General features: G+C 44.0%; 1 protein-coding gene across 1 annotated transcript in view; it reads left to right on the top strand.

The window, feature by feature from the left end:
* LOC307070571 (protocadherin-15-like) overlaps window positions 1–19,655 on the top strand; it is a gene marked incomplete at its 5' end in the record, with an annotated part of 157,721 nt that overhangs the window by 22,587 nt on the left and 115,479 nt on the right. The window contains 9 exons of the mRNA XM_079729078.1: window positions 905–1,065; window positions 2,831–2,986; window positions 5,071–5,190; window positions 5,578–5,688; window positions 8,974–9,144; window positions 12,263–12,371; window positions 13,163–13,275; window positions 18,691–18,897; window positions 19,405–19,425. Of these exons, the coding sequence (XP_079585204.1) occupies window positions 905–1,065; window positions 2,831–2,986; window positions 5,071–5,190; window positions 5,578–5,688; window positions 8,974–9,144; window positions 12,263–12,371; window positions 13,163–13,275; window positions 18,691–18,897; window positions 19,405–19,425 (1,169 nt within the window). The remainder of the gene's footprint in view (window positions 1–904; window positions 1,066–2,830; window positions 2,987–5,070; window positions 5,191–5,577; window positions 5,689–8,973; window positions 9,145–12,262; window positions 12,372–13,162; window positions 13,276–18,690; window positions 18,898–19,404; window positions 19,426–19,655) is intronic.

The following is a 19,655-nucleotide window of genomic DNA, read 5'->3' on the forward strand; positions in this document are numbered from 1 at the left end:
TTGCTATACTGAACATACTGTGTGTGTGTGTGTGTGTGTGTGTGTGTGTGTGTGTGTGTGTGTGTGTGTGTGCGTGTTTGCGTGCGTGCGTGCGTGCGTGCACGCGTTCGTTCTTGACACTTATTGAGGGTCAACTTATGAAAAACTCAACTGACCCAAACATGATATTCAACTGATGCTCTGAAAATGTAAACTCAACTGTGGACTAGCCATTGAAAGTGTGACCCAAAGCTTTCAACATGATTATGTCTACAGTGCAAACTACATGAAATCTTAAACCCATTCACACATTGGTTAAATCTGTTCACTTATGAGCATATATAAACATCACAATATGTGAATAGTCCTATGGTCACATGTAAGAACAGGAAAGGCTGGTTGTATAGCAGACCTCCCACTGTGAGACACAAACCTGGTCTATTCCTCCATGAAATAAACTGATTATTCAAAGCAATCTTATTCACAATGTTGACAAGCAGTAAAACTAAAAATAAGGCTTCTATGAGAAATATGGATCTTTTTAGTGACTCAGGTGCTGATAAGCATATCAATAGAAAGACCTTTCAGCGTTTAAACTAATAAATCCTACTGCCGCTGATCAAAGGAGAAAAAAATAATAAATAAAGTCTGAAATCTCCAAATCATGTTCCAAAGCATTAATAAATCAGTCACTGCCATTCGGGCAAGATTCTACACGTCGGGAACACGACCATAAATGCGATAATCACTGCTCTATTCTTTTGTAATCACTCTTGGTAATTACACTGTGGGATGGATTGGTTCTATTTAGCTTAAACAATCACGGCACAATGAATTTCAAAGGATCCCACGCAGACTCGTTCCCCGCTGGCTATGAGGTCTTATTTTATTGACCATGAGCTGCTGTCCTTTCCGCTCCCCACAGGCACCGTCCTGGTGGAGAACATGCAGATCAACGGCCGAGCCAGGAACCCGGGCGGAACCATCTCTCTGACCCTGCTGGACAACTACGACTATTGGGTGATACTGGACGCGTCCCAGCAACGACTCTTCCTCAACAGCACCGGGAGGATCCTGGACAGGGATGTGAGTACGGCCATGCCTACGGCAGCAATTATTTTCTTTCATTTGTCATTTTTGGTTCATGCCTTTTTCATGCACATGTTTGTAGCCACTTTGCATATGTAGCAGGCTGTCATTTCAGCGTTAAAAAAATAAATAGCCCTCTTTCTTAATGGGTTTGACACTACAACATGAGACCGGTTTCACTCGGTTTTGGAGTACGAATATGTTGTTTGAATGCGTTTGGAAAGCAAAAACTGAGAAAATAAATTTGAATTTTTTAAACGTATCCGCATATGTGTGGACCTGGCCTGCGTTAGGGCTTAAATAAAATTCAGATGTCAGATAGGAACTTCAAATCATTGTGTCCATACTGTTACAAGTATGTATTCCCGTTTTATTTCCATACTATTATTTAACCTATTTAACGTCAGAGGTCCAGTGCTATGCACAGTAAACCTACAAGTAACTATTGTGCTGCAATGCTGGCATTAAAACGAAACATTCACCCACACTCCCCTGGTCACGCTACAGTGGGTGTCTGTGCCCTTTAAGTTCAGTGCATAGTAAGCCAGGTCAACTAACGTCAAACCACAGGAATATCACCAAAGTCTTCCTCTTGAAACAAACTACACTGGTTCAAGCATTTTACAAGCCTTACAGGATTCACCATAAAGGGTTTTTGTGAAAGATATATGGCAGTTGTTTCTCAGCACACGGCTTCTCCAGGAGATTTTTAAGCAATATATTATTTTTTTCCTAGAGACCCCCTCTCTCCATCTCCCTGGTCTCCTCTGAATATTCACCTCATTAGTATTCTCCATACTCTTTCCTTTCTCTTCCCAAAGCTTGGTAGCGTTGCCTGTCTTAGCTGCTGGCATTTAAAATTATCGCTCTGGCTCCGAGCCTGTTCACCACCTCCCTGCTTATTGCATTTTGAACAAGTACGCAGACGTGGGGAAAACAAAATGACACAAACAAAATTCAAAAACAGATGTAGAACAGCCCGTCTTTCTGGCATGCGGTCGATTGGCAACCGAATTCAGGGGGGACAGTTAATGTTGTGAAGATGTTGTTGTAGCAGGTTCGAGCAATGAGAGCAGGCGGGGTTGTCGTTCTCTCCGCAGGAGATCGGTTTATTTGCTTTCAAACCAGAACAGAAATATTTAAAATGTAACAAAAAGGGTCCATTTAGAGCCGTCTCGCGGTGGATCTCGATCAGTGTCACTCGCTCGCTCCGGACCTCCGTGGTCCGTTCGCTCCTGGGTCTGGTCCTACTTCACTATAACAGAAAGCAGGCACATAAGTACACCGTCCCTGATTGACCTGAGTGCAGACACCTGCTCACCACCAGGTTCAATCCCCCCGGCCAATCCCGTGCGCTCCCAACCTGTCCATACTCCCCCTGCAGGCCAGACGTTGCACGTCCCCCTACAGTTGTAAATATGTTTTTTTGTATTATTTTGTCGCTTCACAACATCCCTGTTGAGCACTGAGTTTGTTTTAATGCATATCGAGACTTGCTCTTTCTAACACAAACACGCTTGATCTCTCTCTCTCCTACTCCCTCTGTTTCTATCTCCCTTTCCTCTTTTTATTGCCTCTCTCTCTCTCCCTCTCTCTCTCTGTTTCTATCTCCCTTTATTATTTTCATTACCTCTCTCTCTCTCTCTCACTCTCTCTTTTTTTCTATCTCACTTTATTATTTTTATCACCTATCTCTCGCTCTCTCTCTCTCCCTTCGTCCCTCTATCTCCTTCTCACTCCTTCTCCCCTCCTTCCCCACCAGCCCCCCCACTACATCACCACCATCGTGGTCCGGGTCCAGTGCACCAACCTGCTGGTGGGGACGGTGATCCTCCACGAGGTGCGCATCGTAGTGAGGGACCGCAACGACAACCCCCCCATCTTCCGCCAGCCGCGCTACTACATAGCGGTGAACGAGGTGAGGACCCCCGGCAGGATCTGTCGGATCAGGCGTTGTAAAACAGCTTGGTACTGATATGGAGTTTAAGATGATCAAAGATGTTCTTTATTCATCCCAGATGGGACATTCAGGTGGACAGCATATCAAATACATTATTATCAACAGTAAAAAAATTATTTAAACATTGTACGTATTTAGATCGAGATAAGACACTATACAATAGTGGCCCCTGTACAGTCCATAATATATAAATACATAAGATATCGTTTGGCCTTGTCGATTCTCTCCTGGCCTAGCGTAACTTACAAACAAGTGACCCTATCTGGACACACTCTCCTGTAGTTTGACCCTATGTGGGATATGTGAGCACCTTGCCCTCATGACCTTTGGTTATGGCCATGAATGGTTGAACTATACCTTGCTATGATGCCCTCCATTATTTTTATTTTTCACTTTAGTGGAATCTTCTGGGTGTACTTTGATGACTCATGGTTGCATCTTGTATGTGTTGTGTATTCGCCATAAACAGATATATGCAAATGAATGCAGAATCTATAGGCAACAGGACAAAATTGTGTTATCTGAAGCGTTCTTGGTTTCCCTTTGTAGTCAGTTTGTATTCCGAATAGTATTAACCAATCACGTTTGAGCAGGCTTTGGTTGCATGCAGGTAAATCCAAATCCGTGTGGAGATCAAAAATCTCGGAAATCATTGGCTATCATCTGACGGCCATTTAGCTTTTTATATGCTTGAATATATTTTCATAGATGTTGTGAAATGTCGCCTGCACCTGAAAAACCTACAGAAATTATTGAAAAACAATCAGGGAAGTGGAAGTCTTTGCACGGATATTAGTTTTCGATTTTAGTTATCAGTTATCGGGCTACACTGGAACCCCCAAAATATCGTCCATAGTCCAGAGAGCTAGATCGACTTCAGATAATAACTGATGGTTTCCCAGATAGTGTGTTGTGTAATTACACGCTCCAATTTAACATCAATCCAGTGCATGTCTGACTGGAACTATCGTCAGTCTGGAAATTTTCCCCCACGCAGCCCCTAGGCTCTGCACCTTCCCCTGGGTAGCTGTCAACACTATCAATCAATCAATCCAACTTTATTTATAAAGCGCTTTTATTGCAAAAATTACAATACAAAGTGATCAACAAGGGAACACTTAGACATCAGATGGCACTTATGCAATTGCTTATATTGAATTCCAGATGGTTCTGTCTCTTTTTGATTGCTACTTTGTCTCTGTATTGTGGTGTCAGAGATAAGTCCATCACCCTTCATTAGAAAAAATATATAATGCAAACAAAAATGCCATATGGTATTATAATAAATAGACCAAAAGTCTGTAAATATTGTTTGTCTGGTAGTTTAACCTTTTTGAGTCTCGTCTTTTCTTTCTCTCTATTAGGCAAATATTCCGATACGTAGCATAATTTATACATGCATATATACATCTATAATCTGTTGGAAGGTGGCCATGCAGAAGACCCAGAGTGGGATAAGCATGTGCTTTTGCCATCGCTGTCAGAGTGACTTAACAGAACTGTATAGAGCTGTTCAGACAACATAACGAGTCATATCCCGGGTCATATCCCCTCACCCCAAACCCCCCTTGGGCCTATCAGCGTGCTCTGGGGACATTTCTCCTTATTGACTCAGCAATGTTAGACGCAGCCCTTCACGTATAAAAAAGAAATTACTTGAGAAATGCCAGCGGTCGCAAATTTTTGATAGGAACGGGACCGCTGCTGATTGTATTTATTTATTACGTAATGTTTGTTGAGTGGAGTTGGAAATTGTTTTTTTGGCTCAGTGCTCATTTCTGTAAGTCAGTGTATTTAGTACGGTGTTTCGATCTCTGTTAACACTCCTTTCTCAACTTGTGTTCCAAAATACTTTCTTGTTTTTTTGTGATGAGCTCACTTCCGTTGGGCTGTGATATTAACCTGCTTCTCCTGCAATAGACTCCCACAGTTCTAACTGATATGGAATTTGTTTCTTCATAACAGCAAGGATGTGTTTGATTCGTCAACAGTCCTTGAACAAAATATCTGTTTCTTATTTACGTTTCAAAAACAATTCTTAGCTCACTCCAATCGGGACGATCGTTTTCACCGGTTTCTCTGGAAGCAACGGTGCCACAGATATCGACGACGGGCCCAACGGACAGATCGAATACGGAGTACAGTACAACCCCAATGACCCGGTACAGCAACCTGCTACAGCGAGATAAAGACTGTTTGAAACACACAAAGTTGTGAATATACCAAACAATTACTAAATTACTCTGGAATGCATTTCCTAATGCATTCCACTAATGTATATCTTCCATCTATCTCTGTATGTGTATCCATGTGTCTCTCGCCCCCCTCTGTCTCTATTATTTATTTTTTCCTTTCTGTCTCTTCCTTTCTTGTTTTTTTTTCTCTCTCTCTCTCTCTCCCTTCACTCTCTCTTTTGCTAACTCTGTCTTCATCTTTCTGTCTGTCTGTCTGTCTGTGTGTTTGTCTGCCTGTGTGTCTCACTCTCTCTCTCTCTCCCTCCCTCCCTCCTCATGGTCTCTTCCTGTCGTTGTATCCCCCATGGCTGTCAGGCGTCTAATGGAACAGTTAGGGTGGCCAACACCCTCTCAGGACACATCGTGCTAGCGGAGAGGCTGAACTACGAAGAGAGAACACGCTACCTTGTCATCGTGGAGGCTAATGTAAGTCTGCAGGTCGAATGCACACTGGATAACATGTTAAAATTGGCTAACATGCTGACAGTGGTGGACACACTAACACAATTAAGCACACTGACACGGACAAAACACATTTACATTGGCTAATATTACTAACATTGGCTAACATTGACTCACACTGGCTAAAACTGTCTAAAACTGGTAAACTCTGTCTGACACGCGAACACTCACTGTGACATGTGAAAATGGACTCACACTGGCTAGTGCGATAACATTTAGTTCATTGTACCGTTGCACAGAGCATTTTGTCTTGAGGGAGCTTTATCGCCACCAACAGCAGATGGTTTGATACCATTTCAGTTTTATTTATTTCAAACTTAAAATATAATAAAGCGATTATTTTTTCTCGCACCTCTCTGAGAGCTACATTGCAGAAAAATAAGGATTGAAGTTGTGTTTGAGATTCAGTTAATCGCCAATGAGAACACACTGTGGGGTATCCTTCGTAAAAAGGCATGTGGTTAGAAGTTTAAACAGAACAGGGTGATCCCTTCAGGATATAATTATTTACCTTTTAATTTGTATAATGACTTGGAGTTGTCTTGGGGGCTTTTTGCAGAGATTTCAGTTTGCCTATTAGTATTCATATTAGATCTTTTTTACCCAAAGTAGCCCATAATCGTTGTGCATTTTAGTGTTGGAATTCAATAAATCCTCATGATTATTTTCACAAATGCGCCTTCAAGCAACGGAAGCCTCCGAGTAGGATATTTACCGTCCAAGTTTCATGCGGCATCAAAGATTATGTAAAGCACTCATTGATTTACTACTAAGGCAATGCTTTTACCCAGAGCGACATGCTGTGATTTATCTCCGCTATATGGCTTAAGGAACAGATGTTGGCATGTTTCCTAGAGACATCAGGAGCTTGAAATTCCCGTAGGTGATCCTGCAGTACAAGCTGCAAACAAACCCCGTACAACAGAACAGTAGGAGCCAACTTATAACTCAATACATAGAAAAGACACAATAATTGCAACACACATGGACACATAACATTGAATAAAGTGAGGTGCATATTATATGGAAATGGATCTGGATTGAGGAAGCTGTTGTGAATTCAGCGTTGTGTTGTCGGAAAGAAGGCGGTTTTGAAGCAAAATGTTCAGGTGGATATATTGTCTTGTATCTTGCATCAATCTCCCCCTTCTGCCCTGCCCTGTTCCTCTCGCTGCCCTTCTCATGGCCGATGGAGATAGCACTGAGACCTTTTTGCCCCGCCCAGAGGCCCTTTGGGAAGCTCTCTCTGGGTCGAGTGCTGGTAGGGAGACGTGGTATTTGCTGGAACCCTGGCTGCTCATGTCAGAGTTCAATTACCCCGCCGGTGTGGAACTGTGAAATGGCCTGCTGCTCAAACACCTTTTGAGCAGGGGAAAGCAGGGATATTTCTACCAAATAAAATCATGTGTTAATAAATGTTACGTTAATAATCATGTTAATATATCAGATGTGTAAGCCTATGGATTTCAGACAGAGGAACTTGAAGTAAGGCCCAACGTCTGAGCACAATGTCAATACAGATGGTAGAATTAGCGTTCCAGCCTCTTTACTGGAACCTTGCTCTTAGGTTATAGATGGAGGGTTAGGGCAGGGATTTAGTTCCAATCCCCGATGTGGACAGCTTACCTGTAGGCATCCTTGAGCTAAGATGTTCGAACCACTACCTGCTCCTTGATGTATCTGCATTCACTATAAGTCATTTTCTATAAGACCGATTATTTAGTAAAACAGTACAGAAGAGAAATAGGAAGACATGGGTTAATTTCCGTGATTTGAAGTGTCGGCTGATGTATCATGTTTCATGCCTGGCTTGTCGTTTATTTTTGGGTTAGAAACTTTCTTCTGCTCCGAAATAGGCTACTGAATCCCCGCCCACACCCTTTCATGTGCTTATTTTAAGCAGCTGCCTAATGAATATTTTGTGGTGGGCAAGTGTCTTTTAAATGCAATTGTTTTTGACAATTGACCATGGTTTTTGTTGTATTAACGGGCAGAAGCATAAAAGCACAAATCCTACTGCCTCATACTTGAATAGTAAAACTAGTGATAATTTAGTCGTAGATTAATTAACCATGATGATTCTGAATGTATGTGCCATCCGTTTCTTTTACTCTCTAGACATGGTGCAATTCAAATCGATTTTGACAGAAATGTCAAATTAAAATTTGAAGTCATGGGCCTCTGCTGAGGTTTTTACTTGAAATCGCTCTTGACTGAAATGGGTCACAGAAGAACACTTACCAAGCAACACATCCTCAGGGCGGCGATTGTAACAGCATGCAATGTTTTTGTTGTTGTTTTTTGTTTTGAATATATTCTCCCAAATCAGCCTTTAGATATTAATCTAACGCTAGCAGACAAGCTTAAGTTTGGGTTTCATTAAAAAGAAAACAGCAAGTACTAGTAAACAAAAAAAAAGCGTAATTGTGTTCAATTACCGTTATTCAAGTGACACTTATCTGGAGCGATTTACCAAACATTTAGATGTCTGCCAGACACGCAGAGATTTGTGGTTCTATCTGCTATCAGACCATGAAAAGGAAAGAATAGGTTGTTTGTCATCTGCATAGCTGTGGCAGGAAAGGCCATGAGAGTGAATTAAAGAACCCAGGGACTTGGTTTACAGAGAGAAGAGGGCCATGAGTACCATGAACAGACCGCTGGGAGAACCCAGCACTTAGACTTCATATTTCAGAGACAGTTTATTTTAACGATAGCCTGTAAGTGCGATCCTTCAGATAGGATGTGAACAAGGCGCGTGGCTGATATTCCCTTCTCTTGGAGGGTGGAGCGGTGGATCCGGTGGTTATCAGTGTGGAAGGCTTCAGAGAGGTCCAGCAGGATGACAGCGGAGGAGACGGAGGCTGTTATAGCAGAGTGAAGTTTCTCTATGATGGATAGGAGGGCGGTCTCAGTTGAGTGGCCTGTCTTGAACCCAGATGCGAGGATGCAGAAGATTGTTCTGATTGTTCTGAGTATGCAGAGAGTTGGAGAAGCTGTCTGTTACAGCTACAAATAAACAATATGTTGGTCGGCCCTGGTGGATATATACGTAATTCAAACCCCCTTCTGAAAGCTTCATCCACTCGTGCAAACGACTGTGTATTTGGGAGTGCAAACGACTGTGTATCTGCAACTAAACAGGAAACAAGGCCGTAATTCCGTCGTCTGTGATAGCATATTAAGACCTCTGGTTCGCGGATTATTCAGAATGTAACCCCGGATCCTTTTGATGTGTTGTCATTGCAGGACCGTGCGCCGTTCTTCCCCAACCGCCTCACGGCGACCACCACCCTGACGGTGGACGTGTTGGACGGTGACGACCTGGGGCCCATGTTCCTGCCCTGTGTGCTCGTCAACAATACACAGGACTGCAACCCCCTCACCTACCGCGCCGCCATCCCCGAGTTCACTGACCCCGTGAGAGAGAACAAATTGACACACATACACCCACACTTCCAAACTCATCCGCATTTCCACACTCATTTGCACTTCACAAGCCTCTATTTTGGTTGTGTGTGTGTGTGTGTGTGTGTGTGTGTGTGTGTGTGTGTGTGCGTGTGCGTGTGCGTCTGTGTGTGTGTGTGTGTGTTCGCATGCGTGTATGTGTGTGTGTGTGCGATGGTTGGGTGCTTTCGTGTGAGTTTGTCTTTGTCGAACGTGAACTGCTCTGACAACGTGAATCCACACACAAAAGTGATCGGCACCTTTCTGCTGGTAGCCAAGACCACCCCATTATAGCTTACATTCATTCATTCATTGACCTGTTCCCAAACGATGTAAGCACTCACCGACTTCACCGGACACGGCAAGTGAACGCTCGATTCATGTGCTGGGAGTTGCGTCATTGTTATTCGTCCGATGTAAGGCTACAATATGATGTGGTACTTTTCACTCCGTTTCTTCCACATGGTCATCTAATCTCGGGCCAACACCTTGCCTCTGTGGCTGCACCTGCAGGCAGAGTCAAAGCCAGGCTGTTTTGTCTCAGCCTGTTAATTCCAGGGGCGTTTTCTGGTCTGCGGGATCGGCAATTAGAGTCGAAGTAGCCGCCGACCTTATAGCGGGAGTGCAGGAACACAGTTGGAATTTAGACACATAGAGACGGAGAGCACAGAGTGGAGTAGCGAATGTACGTTTATAGCAATTCAAACACAGAGAGGACAAGAACAATGAAGGTGGACATAGCAGATAATGGAATGGAACAAGAGATTTTGTGTGTTTGTGTGTGTGTGTGTGTGTGTGTGTGTGTGTGTGTGTGTGTGTGTGTGTTTATTTGTTCTCATGTATGCGTTGTTAGGCACCGTTGCACTTTCTTTATGCATTGTCTTCTACACCATTGTTGTTATTGACGTTTCTTTGGTGTGTGTGTATATGTGTGTGTGTCTATTTGTTTTCTCCATGTATGTGTTGTTAAGTACGGTTGTTGTATCTTTATGCATTGGCCTCCTCTGAAGTGTTATTATTATTGACGTTTCTATACCTGCAAAGGATTGATTGATGTGTCAGAGGTTGGGCATGGTCCATCTCTCTGCAGATTGGCTCCCGAGAGAGAGAGAGAGAGAGGGAGAGAGAGAGAGGGATAGAGGGAGGGGGAGGGAGAGAGAGAGACATTATAAATCCCAGCCCTTTGGTAATAATGACATAGTGCGCGATAACGATTAGTGGAGAAGTTTCAACCTAGTAGAGCGGGCTCAACAGAGATATGAAAAAAAAGGAAATGGGGAATGTCTGTATAGCTGTGTGTGTGTGTGTGTGTGTGTGTGTGTGTGTGTGTGTGTGTGTGTGTGTGTGTGTGTGTGTGTGTGTGTGTGTGTGCAGGTATGTGTACGTAAAAAGGGAAGTGGAATAGTGAAATAAGGTGTTGTTCCCCGTCTCTGTTCAGCGTCGCTTGTGTAATGGATAATTTAAGGTAAAATCTTTGTGGACTGCAAAGTATGCAGGACCTTGAAGCCACTGCAGCTGAAAAACAGTTTTTTTTAAGTCGCTGTAAGAAACGTTTTGCTTTTCGTCATCCATATCTTCCATCTCTTCCATCACCCTTGACTTGCCGAGGATGTCAGTGAGCTAAATCTTTGCTAAAGCTTCAGTGAAGCCGAAGTAATTTATTATGAGTTGTTGGGTCTGTGCCGTCTTGTTGCGTAATTTGGTAGAGAATACTTATTGTTTATTTACAAGTTTTGCAGAATATTGTTTTGAGGCGATGTGGATTTGATTGGATTTGGCCTTGGATTTGCCTGATGTGAAAATAAACCGCCGCAAAAGTTGTTAATATGAGATTATTTGCCAGAAGTTTGGATGGGCCAGAACTTTCCGATTTTGCTTCCAAGGCCAACAGCACATTTTCATCCTCTTTTTGTTGGAATAAAAAGTTACGCTTTTGAGTACATTTTGCTTTGAACCCAACCTACTCAATTTTTGGAACACTTTAATAGTCAAGAACAAGTTCCAAACAGATCCTACAAAACAGAAGCCTACGTACAACAACTTGACTGAATTTCTCATCCAGTGCAGTCTGCAATGTTTCCTAACCCTCTTCTGGAGCTAAAGGAGGTTATTGTACAAGTGCCTTCTGCAGTTCTTCGGGTCTACCAAATCTATTACATGTTGCTGATAGTTTCCCCTGTACTGCGGTGCACACGACACACCCCGCGCATCAGTCCACTGGGAGAATCCGTCGTTCGTAATTGTTGAGTGTGTTGCGATTAATTACAACGGCGGGACGAGCGTTATTAGGTTGGTCTGTATTTATTTTTGCTCTCTGGGAGGGAGGGGGAGGGGGTAATTTGGAGCCCCCCTCAGGGCTTCCCTGGGATAATGACTGCTAGAGGAGGGTATTACAGCTAATCATCATTGTGTCGAGCTGCAGGGACTTGATTTAGTGCACCTTCAGATATTGCAAAATCCAGAGAGCTCGGAGGGGGTAGAGAGTTCTGTGTATGTGCCTGGTGTGTGTGTGTGTGTGTGTGTGTGTGTGTGTGTGTGTGTGTGTGTGTGTGTGTGTGTGTGTGTGTGTGTGTGAGAGGATTATTTCAAAGCTGAGGGATAGGAACATAACCCCTTCAGGGAGCGGGGGAGGGGATGGTTTCTTCTGTCTGCTTCCTTCCTACAGGAACGTTTGTTAGTGCGTCTTGTCTACGCAAAGGAAATAGCAAACAAGCCACTTAGCGTACTAACGCACCCTCACTTAGCCACCTAAAGTAGACGTGCAGTGTAGCCCAAGCGCCATACGCCCAGCCATATGCTAGCGCGCCAAGGAGCGGCAGAATTACTACTAAGTAGTTCACACCTTGCTTGTATCAGCAGTATCAAGATTGTGCACGGTACAAACAAGCTGACATATTGATAAATATATCTATAAAAAATATGTCACGCAAACACTTTTCCAGACCTGAAGTTTTCAATGTGCTATTTATGATAGATGATTGTGAATAACTGACCAAAATAGGGGACAATTGTGAATAAATGTCAAAAAAATAGAATGACTACAACGTGTAAAGCTTGAGTTGACTCTGCTCCCCGTCGTTGCAACCCTCAGGGCAGGCTGAACCCACTGAACGTCACTCCTGCCATACGAGCCGTGGACATGGACCGAAACATCCAGCCGCCGTCCGACAGACCTGGCATTCTCTACTTCATCCTTGTTGGTAAGTACCACACATCCAGGCTTTACCTTGTACAGTTTTACATTCGCTTTTACCTAAGACAGTGCACAGCTATGATGAGCCACAACTTCACCGGCTCGTACAACGTTTAGTTTTCCAGTAGCATGCTTAAAGTTATACTTATTTTCTGATGCATTGTTGAACTTTTGGTATAGCATTTGTTTTATTTGTGTTTGTTATTCATACTTCCTACAGCATACGGAGCAGGTCAACATGCATTTCAGCCTTGACCTGTGTAACTGTGTGTATGGGACAAAGTTGAGGAGAGTTGAAGGAATGATGTTTATGCAGGGATTTATTGGGTCAACGTTAATTAATCTCTCAAAATCTCAAAAAAAAGGAATCAGTAGAAATAGTAGATATTGGTAGAGAAAGCTATTTATAGTCCAAACAGTATTTACCAATAAGATTTTGATTGGGCTTTGTTTGCATCCAGGAAAACAGTCAGCAACGGTCTCAGAACCCTATCCTCTATCGTCTGACAATGATTTAGCTTTTTATATGCCATGATATCTGTTTAAAGTGATTAGCCGAAATGTCGTCTGGACCTGGACCACCTACGAATATCTATATTGAAATGACCCACGCACAGAAAAGGCAAGGACAACCATTGTCCATTATCCGGGTACACAGGAGCCCAAGAAATGGGCCAGTTGTTCCCGGGGTAATTTGCCAGTCGATAGCCGATGATTTGAGTTTCCGAGATGGACATTCGGTTGACTCCAGACGGGTGAACGTGACTTGTTGTTTTTTACGCCTGCTCCCTGTAACAGGCCATCCCATGACGTACAGAGACTACTTCAGCCTGAACCAAACAACGGCAGAACTACGAGTCCTCCAGCCAGTCAGCAGAGACCTCTATCAGCGGTTCACCCTCATCATCAAGGTTGGCACTCCAAACATACTTTTTCCATGTTATTCTTTCGGTTGACTCTTAACCTTTCTCTTAACCTATTCACCACCCTGTATCCCCCTCCTCACTTGGGATGGTCAACATCAGAAGTCAAGATTCAGGCTTTAGGAAAAAAGGGCAAAAGGCTGAGATAAATTAGAAGTTATGTATCAAAATATAGCGGTTTCAAATATAAACCGTGGCAAACGAGGCGCTTAACTTTTCTTTTGTTGGGATGTACTTTTAAGGAGAATATCGTAAAGTCTTTAGTTCCTTAATGTTTTATTTAGTTGCACTACGCCATACCTGTGTCCTCTCATTTAGCAAAAAACTGTAATAAACATCATGAATTATTTCACGCTGCCTCCGAAGTACACGTGCACACTATCAAGATCAAAGCAGAGAGAAAAAAACGATGGGAAATTCCAACAAGTCTTTAATGAAGTTCTTAAATATCTTCCCCTCAGCTAGTTTGAAGAAAAAAAATCGGTAAAAAACCCTCAACATTTGTGAGCCAAAAATAAAGAATGTGTTGCTCCATATACAAATTTAGATGTTTTTACAATTTACATCCACATCATAGAAGCATACCCCATTCCCCCCCTTGCGTAATGCCGGGCGCTGTACCAGCCTGGTGTTTATACCAGGGAGAGAGTCGTAGAGGAGTAATCCCAGCGAGAGGGTGTCTAGAGAGGGCAGAGAGATGGGATCGATGAGGATGAGCAGTAGGAGTATGGTATTAGGGTAAATTGGTTAGTTCCAAAACATATTGGGGATTTTTTTTGGGGGGGCTTCAAGGTCGTCTTTGATGTGATTAGGATGAGATGCTAGAAGCCTTATTTCTTCTGGAAATAGGGTAGTGCAGATCACCTCATTTTCATTGGGATTGATGATCATTATAAGCAACAGTGTCACTGGGTAACGTGTCTGTTGGAGGGGAAGGGGTTTGATGAATTTGAATGATAGCTTTGATAATAGCAACTATTTCAATGTTTAAACAAGGCCAAAAGACACAGAAAAGCCTTATTCAGAATCATATTATGATAATTTAATAAACTTGAATAGAACAGGTTGCAATGTGGAAATATACAGCAGCGCCTGTGTTATTGTCATGGGGTGAATAGCGCCAGTACTGACAATTTAGAAACTTAACACAATGTTCAAACCACCAATTTGCTTTGTGAATATTGGAAGTAGTACAACTCTCACACAATAGAAGCTGTATCTCTTTCAAAGCTCTGACCACCGGCGTGTAAAGCCACCCGCGTTCATGCACCAATCCTACCTGATATGGTCGTTTTTCTGAAATGCGATGCTGAGGCAGGGTTCTCTGCCGGCTCCCCTTCTGTCAGGGAAATGTACGCATTATAAATGAACTTTTCAGGCAGAAAGAGGTCCAAAAGTCGCACAAACAAGCGTTGTGACATTTGGTATGTTCACAAGACCCGTATCGTGTTAGCGCAAGACATTTATTTCAAATACAATTTCAAATACGAGATTTGAACAACGTTAAATATGGTTTAGTAAATAAGTAAGGCAACAAGTCAAATTTTCCTTCTTTCCCCTCCTGGGGGGGGGGGGGGGGAAGGGAGAGAGAGAGAGAGAGAGAGAGAGAGAGAGAGAGAGAGAGAGAGAGAGAGAGAGAGAGATGGAGTGGGTTATCGGGGGGAAGGAGGTGTGGGCGAAGGACAGAGGGAGAGCTGCAGAGAAATTGAATGAGAGCGAGAGCCCTAGTGAGAGAGATAGAGTTTAACAAACGTACAGGGTGAGAGCGATAGAGCAAGAGAGAGAGAGAGAAAAAGAGACTGCGAGAAGAGTTAAGCTTGCTGCCTTATCTCAGTGGGTTATGCAGAGGGAAATGAGAGATGTTGGTGGAGGCAGGTACAGAGAGAAAGGGAGACGGATAGAAGGCGAGGGAGAGAGGGCGAGAGAGGCAGAGAGAGAGAAGGGAGAGAGAGCGAAGGGCAGAGTGAGAGACATTGACAGCGAGATACACAGAGAAAGTGAGATACATAAATAGAATGAGAGAGAGAGACCGACTTTAAAGAAACATATGCGGAGAGTGATTGCGCAACAAAGGGAAAGTGAGGAAGCTAAGCTTGCCGTCTTATCTCTGTGAGTTATACAGAGGGGAAAGAGAGATGTTGCCGTCAGACTGCAAGCCGCAGTAATGAGAGAATTAGACGTTGGTATCTGCCGAACGCCCTGATACATTACAGCATGGGGTGCACCATAGCCCAATGCTGGGAACAGAAAAATAAGTAAAAGTAAAGTCGATACACCTAGAGAAAGATGGGGGGTAGGGGAGTTGAAAGATGGGGCAAGGTGCAAAATAAAGTGCTGCGGTTGAGGTAATAGTGCGGCGAACACAGCTCGGGTTATGATGTAATGATTGCTACTGATGGAACCCATCGTGGAGATGATTGTGCTGGGAGGACCTGATGGGGAGGAGAAGATGGTGGAGAGCAGTGGGGGGGAGAGGGATATGAGCAGTGAAGCTAAAGGAGTATGGATGACACTGGATGATAAGAAAGTGATCCAGAGCAGACGGAAGGGAGAACGTGTGGACCACCCGAGGAAAGGAAGAAGAAGGTCAGGAAAAAAAGACATAAGAACGGACGGAAGGAAAGGAAAAGGGAAGAGGAACCAAACGAAGGAAACGTGGAAGGATCGCATGGAATGAAAGAAAGAACAAAGGAAAGAATGAAAGAAAGACAGAAAGGAAGTTTAAAAAGGGGCTGAGGTTGTGAACGCCTCGAGTAGGGAGTGATGAGGAGTATGTGATAAACAGGGGCTCTTGGTGGCAGGGAGATGTGCAGCAGGCGAGTGTGTTCTCAAAGCGCGACTCATGGCCGTTACCACCGGCCCTGGACACATGAAGAACACTCTGAGCCAGAGCTCCGGGGAGACGATGCTTCAGTCCTGCATGCTCTTTCTCGCTCTCTCTGACTCTCTCTCTAGCTGGCTGTCAACCTCTCTCTTTCTTTCTCTCTGGATCTGCCTCTCAGTCCAGCTCTCTCTTTTCTGCTCTCAACCTTCCTCTCCTTCTGGCTTTCTAACTCTCTTTGACTATCTCTCTTGCTATGCTCCTCTCTCTTTCTTTACCTCCCTCTACCTCCCTCTCTCTCTTTGGCTCGTGTTCCCTCTTGCTGGCTCTTTACCTCAGTCTCACTCCGTCTCTCTCTCTCCAACTCAATATCTCTCTCGCTTCTCTGTGTACATGCTCACTTTCTCTGCCTCTCTCCCTTTAAGTTCGACATGCTCTGGTCCCTCTTTGTCTCCATTTTCCCTCTCTCTCTGTTCCTCTTTTCTATCCTTTCTCACTCCCTCACTCTCACTTTCATATGTCTCTCTCTTCCTGTTTCTGTTTTTTCTTTATTTGACTTTACCTCTGTTTACCGTGTCCTCCCCCTCTCTTCCCTCACTCTCTCTGTCTCTCACTCTCTCTGTCTCTCTCCCTCTGTGTCTCTTCTCTCTTCCACTATTTCTCTCTCTCTCTCTCTCTGTCTCCCTCTGTCTGGGCCACATGCGGCCTATCTGTCAGTAGGAGAGGTATAGAGTCCTGTTCTCCCCCTCGGGGTCTGTGTGAGGAGATTGAATCTGGAGGGGCGCTGGCTGGTGATGGCGGAGGGGGAGTTCTGGTTTCATCATCTCTCTCAGGTGATGTGGGTCCGGGCCCCCCTGTGGGTCTAAGGGGGAGATGTACTCCGTGGTGGCGGCGGTGATAAAGACAGCTGTGGGAAATCTCTACTCTCCTATCAGGACTGAGCCACTCGCTGAAAGGAAATGGATGAAAACTTCAACAACACCCTGACGGGCCAGACTTTACGGCCCCACACAAAGACAATACAAACTACATTAAAGACATCGAGAAGAAGAAGAAATAAGACGACGACGCAAAGGAATAGAACTAGAAGACTGTTGAATAAAACTTCAATAAAAACAATTCAAAACAATGTCACCACATCACCACTACCAATACATGCAGGCAAATGCTGGTTCTGATGTTCTGTCGCAATCTGCATCATGCAGCACTCGAGCACAGTTAAGAGTGCAAATGGTGGCAATTCGTTCCAGGTCAGGATTGTAGGAAAAACGACTATGCGTTAGTGCCTCTACTCCCCTATACTACTCTGGCTCTCACATTTCAAAGGCCTGGCTTTTAGGGCCGCTCTCCGGCGTAGGAGGCAAGTGTGTCTAATCCGCTCGAGGGAATTCATCACGGTTGCATTCTGACTGCTGCCGTGCTAGTTTAGCATGTTGCTAAAGTCGGTCACTGGGGGTGATATGGTGTGCGGGACATCATTGTATGCAGTGTGTTGATATACATACCATTCTTGACCACTACAGTTAGAGTGAATACATCACGTTTCAAACCTAGAAGACCTTTTGGCTGGGAATCAAACACCGTGACCACTAGGTTGAAATGAACAGCTGATCCGGTTCGTCCTATTTCCTCATTCGAGGCTGTGATTCCAAAACGTTCATCACACGTCCCATAGAGAGGATAATATTCATATAAAAATCCCCTCGCGGAACGGAGGACCGAAATCTAAGTGGCCAACTCGTTATTCAGGCTTTTCGGAAATTTAAATTACATTCAGGAGTGACATCGTCCTGTCACTATCGCCTGCCACTTGCCTTCCCAAGAGACCCTGTGCTCTGAAGGCTCCAGCAGTGTGACCAACTCCGTTTGTAAATCAGTTTTAAATCACATCACTTCCCTGGAGAATGAGATGGGTCATGTGACGTTGGTGTCCTCTCCTATCTGTATACCTCTCTCTCTAGCTATCTTTCTTTTTCTCTCTCTCTCTCTCTCTCTCTCTCTCTCTCTCTCTCTCTCTCTCTCTCTCTCTCTCTCTCTCTATCTCTCTCTCTCTCTCTCTCTCTCTCTCTCTCTCTCTCTATCCCTGTCTCTGTCTCTTTGTCAATGTACTCAATTCAATCAATAGGCTTTATTAGCAGGACAACTACCCATATAATAAGTGTTGCTAAAGCATTTGAACATCAATAGATTCATCAATTAACAACAATATCAATGTGTTTGTCTCTCTCTCACTATTTCTCTCTCCCACTCTCTTTCTCTCTCATTCTCTTCCTTCACTCCCTTTCTCCCTTCCTATTCCTCTTCCTTTTCCCTCTTTCTCTATCCCTTCTCTTTGCCTCTCTCATTATCTCTCTTTCCTGTCCCTTTCCACCTCTATATCTTTCTTTCTCTCTCCCCTCTCCCTCTATATCTTCCTCTCATTCTCCCCCCATCTCTCTCTCTCTCTCTCTCTCTGTCTCTCTTTCTCCCTCTCCCCCCTATCTCTCTCTCTCTCTCTCTTTCTCTCTCTCTCTCTCTCTCTCTCTCTCTCTCTCTCTCTCTCTCTCTCTCTCTCTCTCTCTCTCCCTCCCCTGTGTCCTCAGGCAGAGCAGGACAATGGGCACCCTCTCCCCGTCTTCGCGGACCTCGTCATCGAGATCCTGGATGAGAACAACCAGGCTCCGTACTTCCAGCTGGTGGAGTACCAGGGCTACGTCAGCGAGTCCTCCCCCGTGGGCACCACCATCTCGGCCGGCGCCAACCTCACCTCGCCCCTGGCCATCGTCGCCCTGGACAATGACATCGAGGAGGTAGGGAGGGAGGGAGCCACCGCTTGACTGCATGCATCGTTATAGTGTGTTTGGATGCACACAAACACACATACACACAGACATATGTAAAGACATGTTTAAACACAAAAATCCATATTGATTTACATAAACATGTAAACACACAGCAACACACACACACATGGAAATGTATGCACATAAATAAACATATATATATATATATATATATATACATAAAAGTGTTAACACACACACACACACACACACACAGACACACACAAAAACACACACACAGAAATGCAATGACAAAACACACAAATACATATACACTTATATACTAGTTATGTAGTTATATTCTGTGTTGAAATATGCCAGGTCGGTCGAATGCAATGTCACGTAATGAATGTATGGTGCAAGGCTGTATGGTTGGTTACATTATTCATTAATTCATTTTTCTTAAATTTACATGAATTGATAGACTGGGTGCAAATCAATGTGCTTAAACAATGTTTTGTCTCCCGACTGTAGCTTGCCCCTGGTCAGACACCTGTAGGTAACAGGCGGTTGTGTGAGAGTGACAGAATTAAACATGCATGCATAGCTTTACTCCAACGTTGAAACCAAACCGGAGACCCCCCTCTGCCCTGTTTAAACTGAGAACAAAACGATTGACATGTACGTGTGGTGTTACCACACCACACATTACCGTCCACTTAGATCGCACTAGATGAACGTCCCCGACATTTTGCATCACGATGAACTCCAGCGTGGTTTCAACA

The sequence above is a fragment of the Pollachius pollachius genome, assembly GCF_949987615.1.
Source record: "Pollachius pollachius genome assembly, chromosome: 2".
NCBI lineage: Eukaryota > Metazoa > Chordata > Actinopteri > Gadiformes > Gadidae > Pollachius > Pollachius pollachius.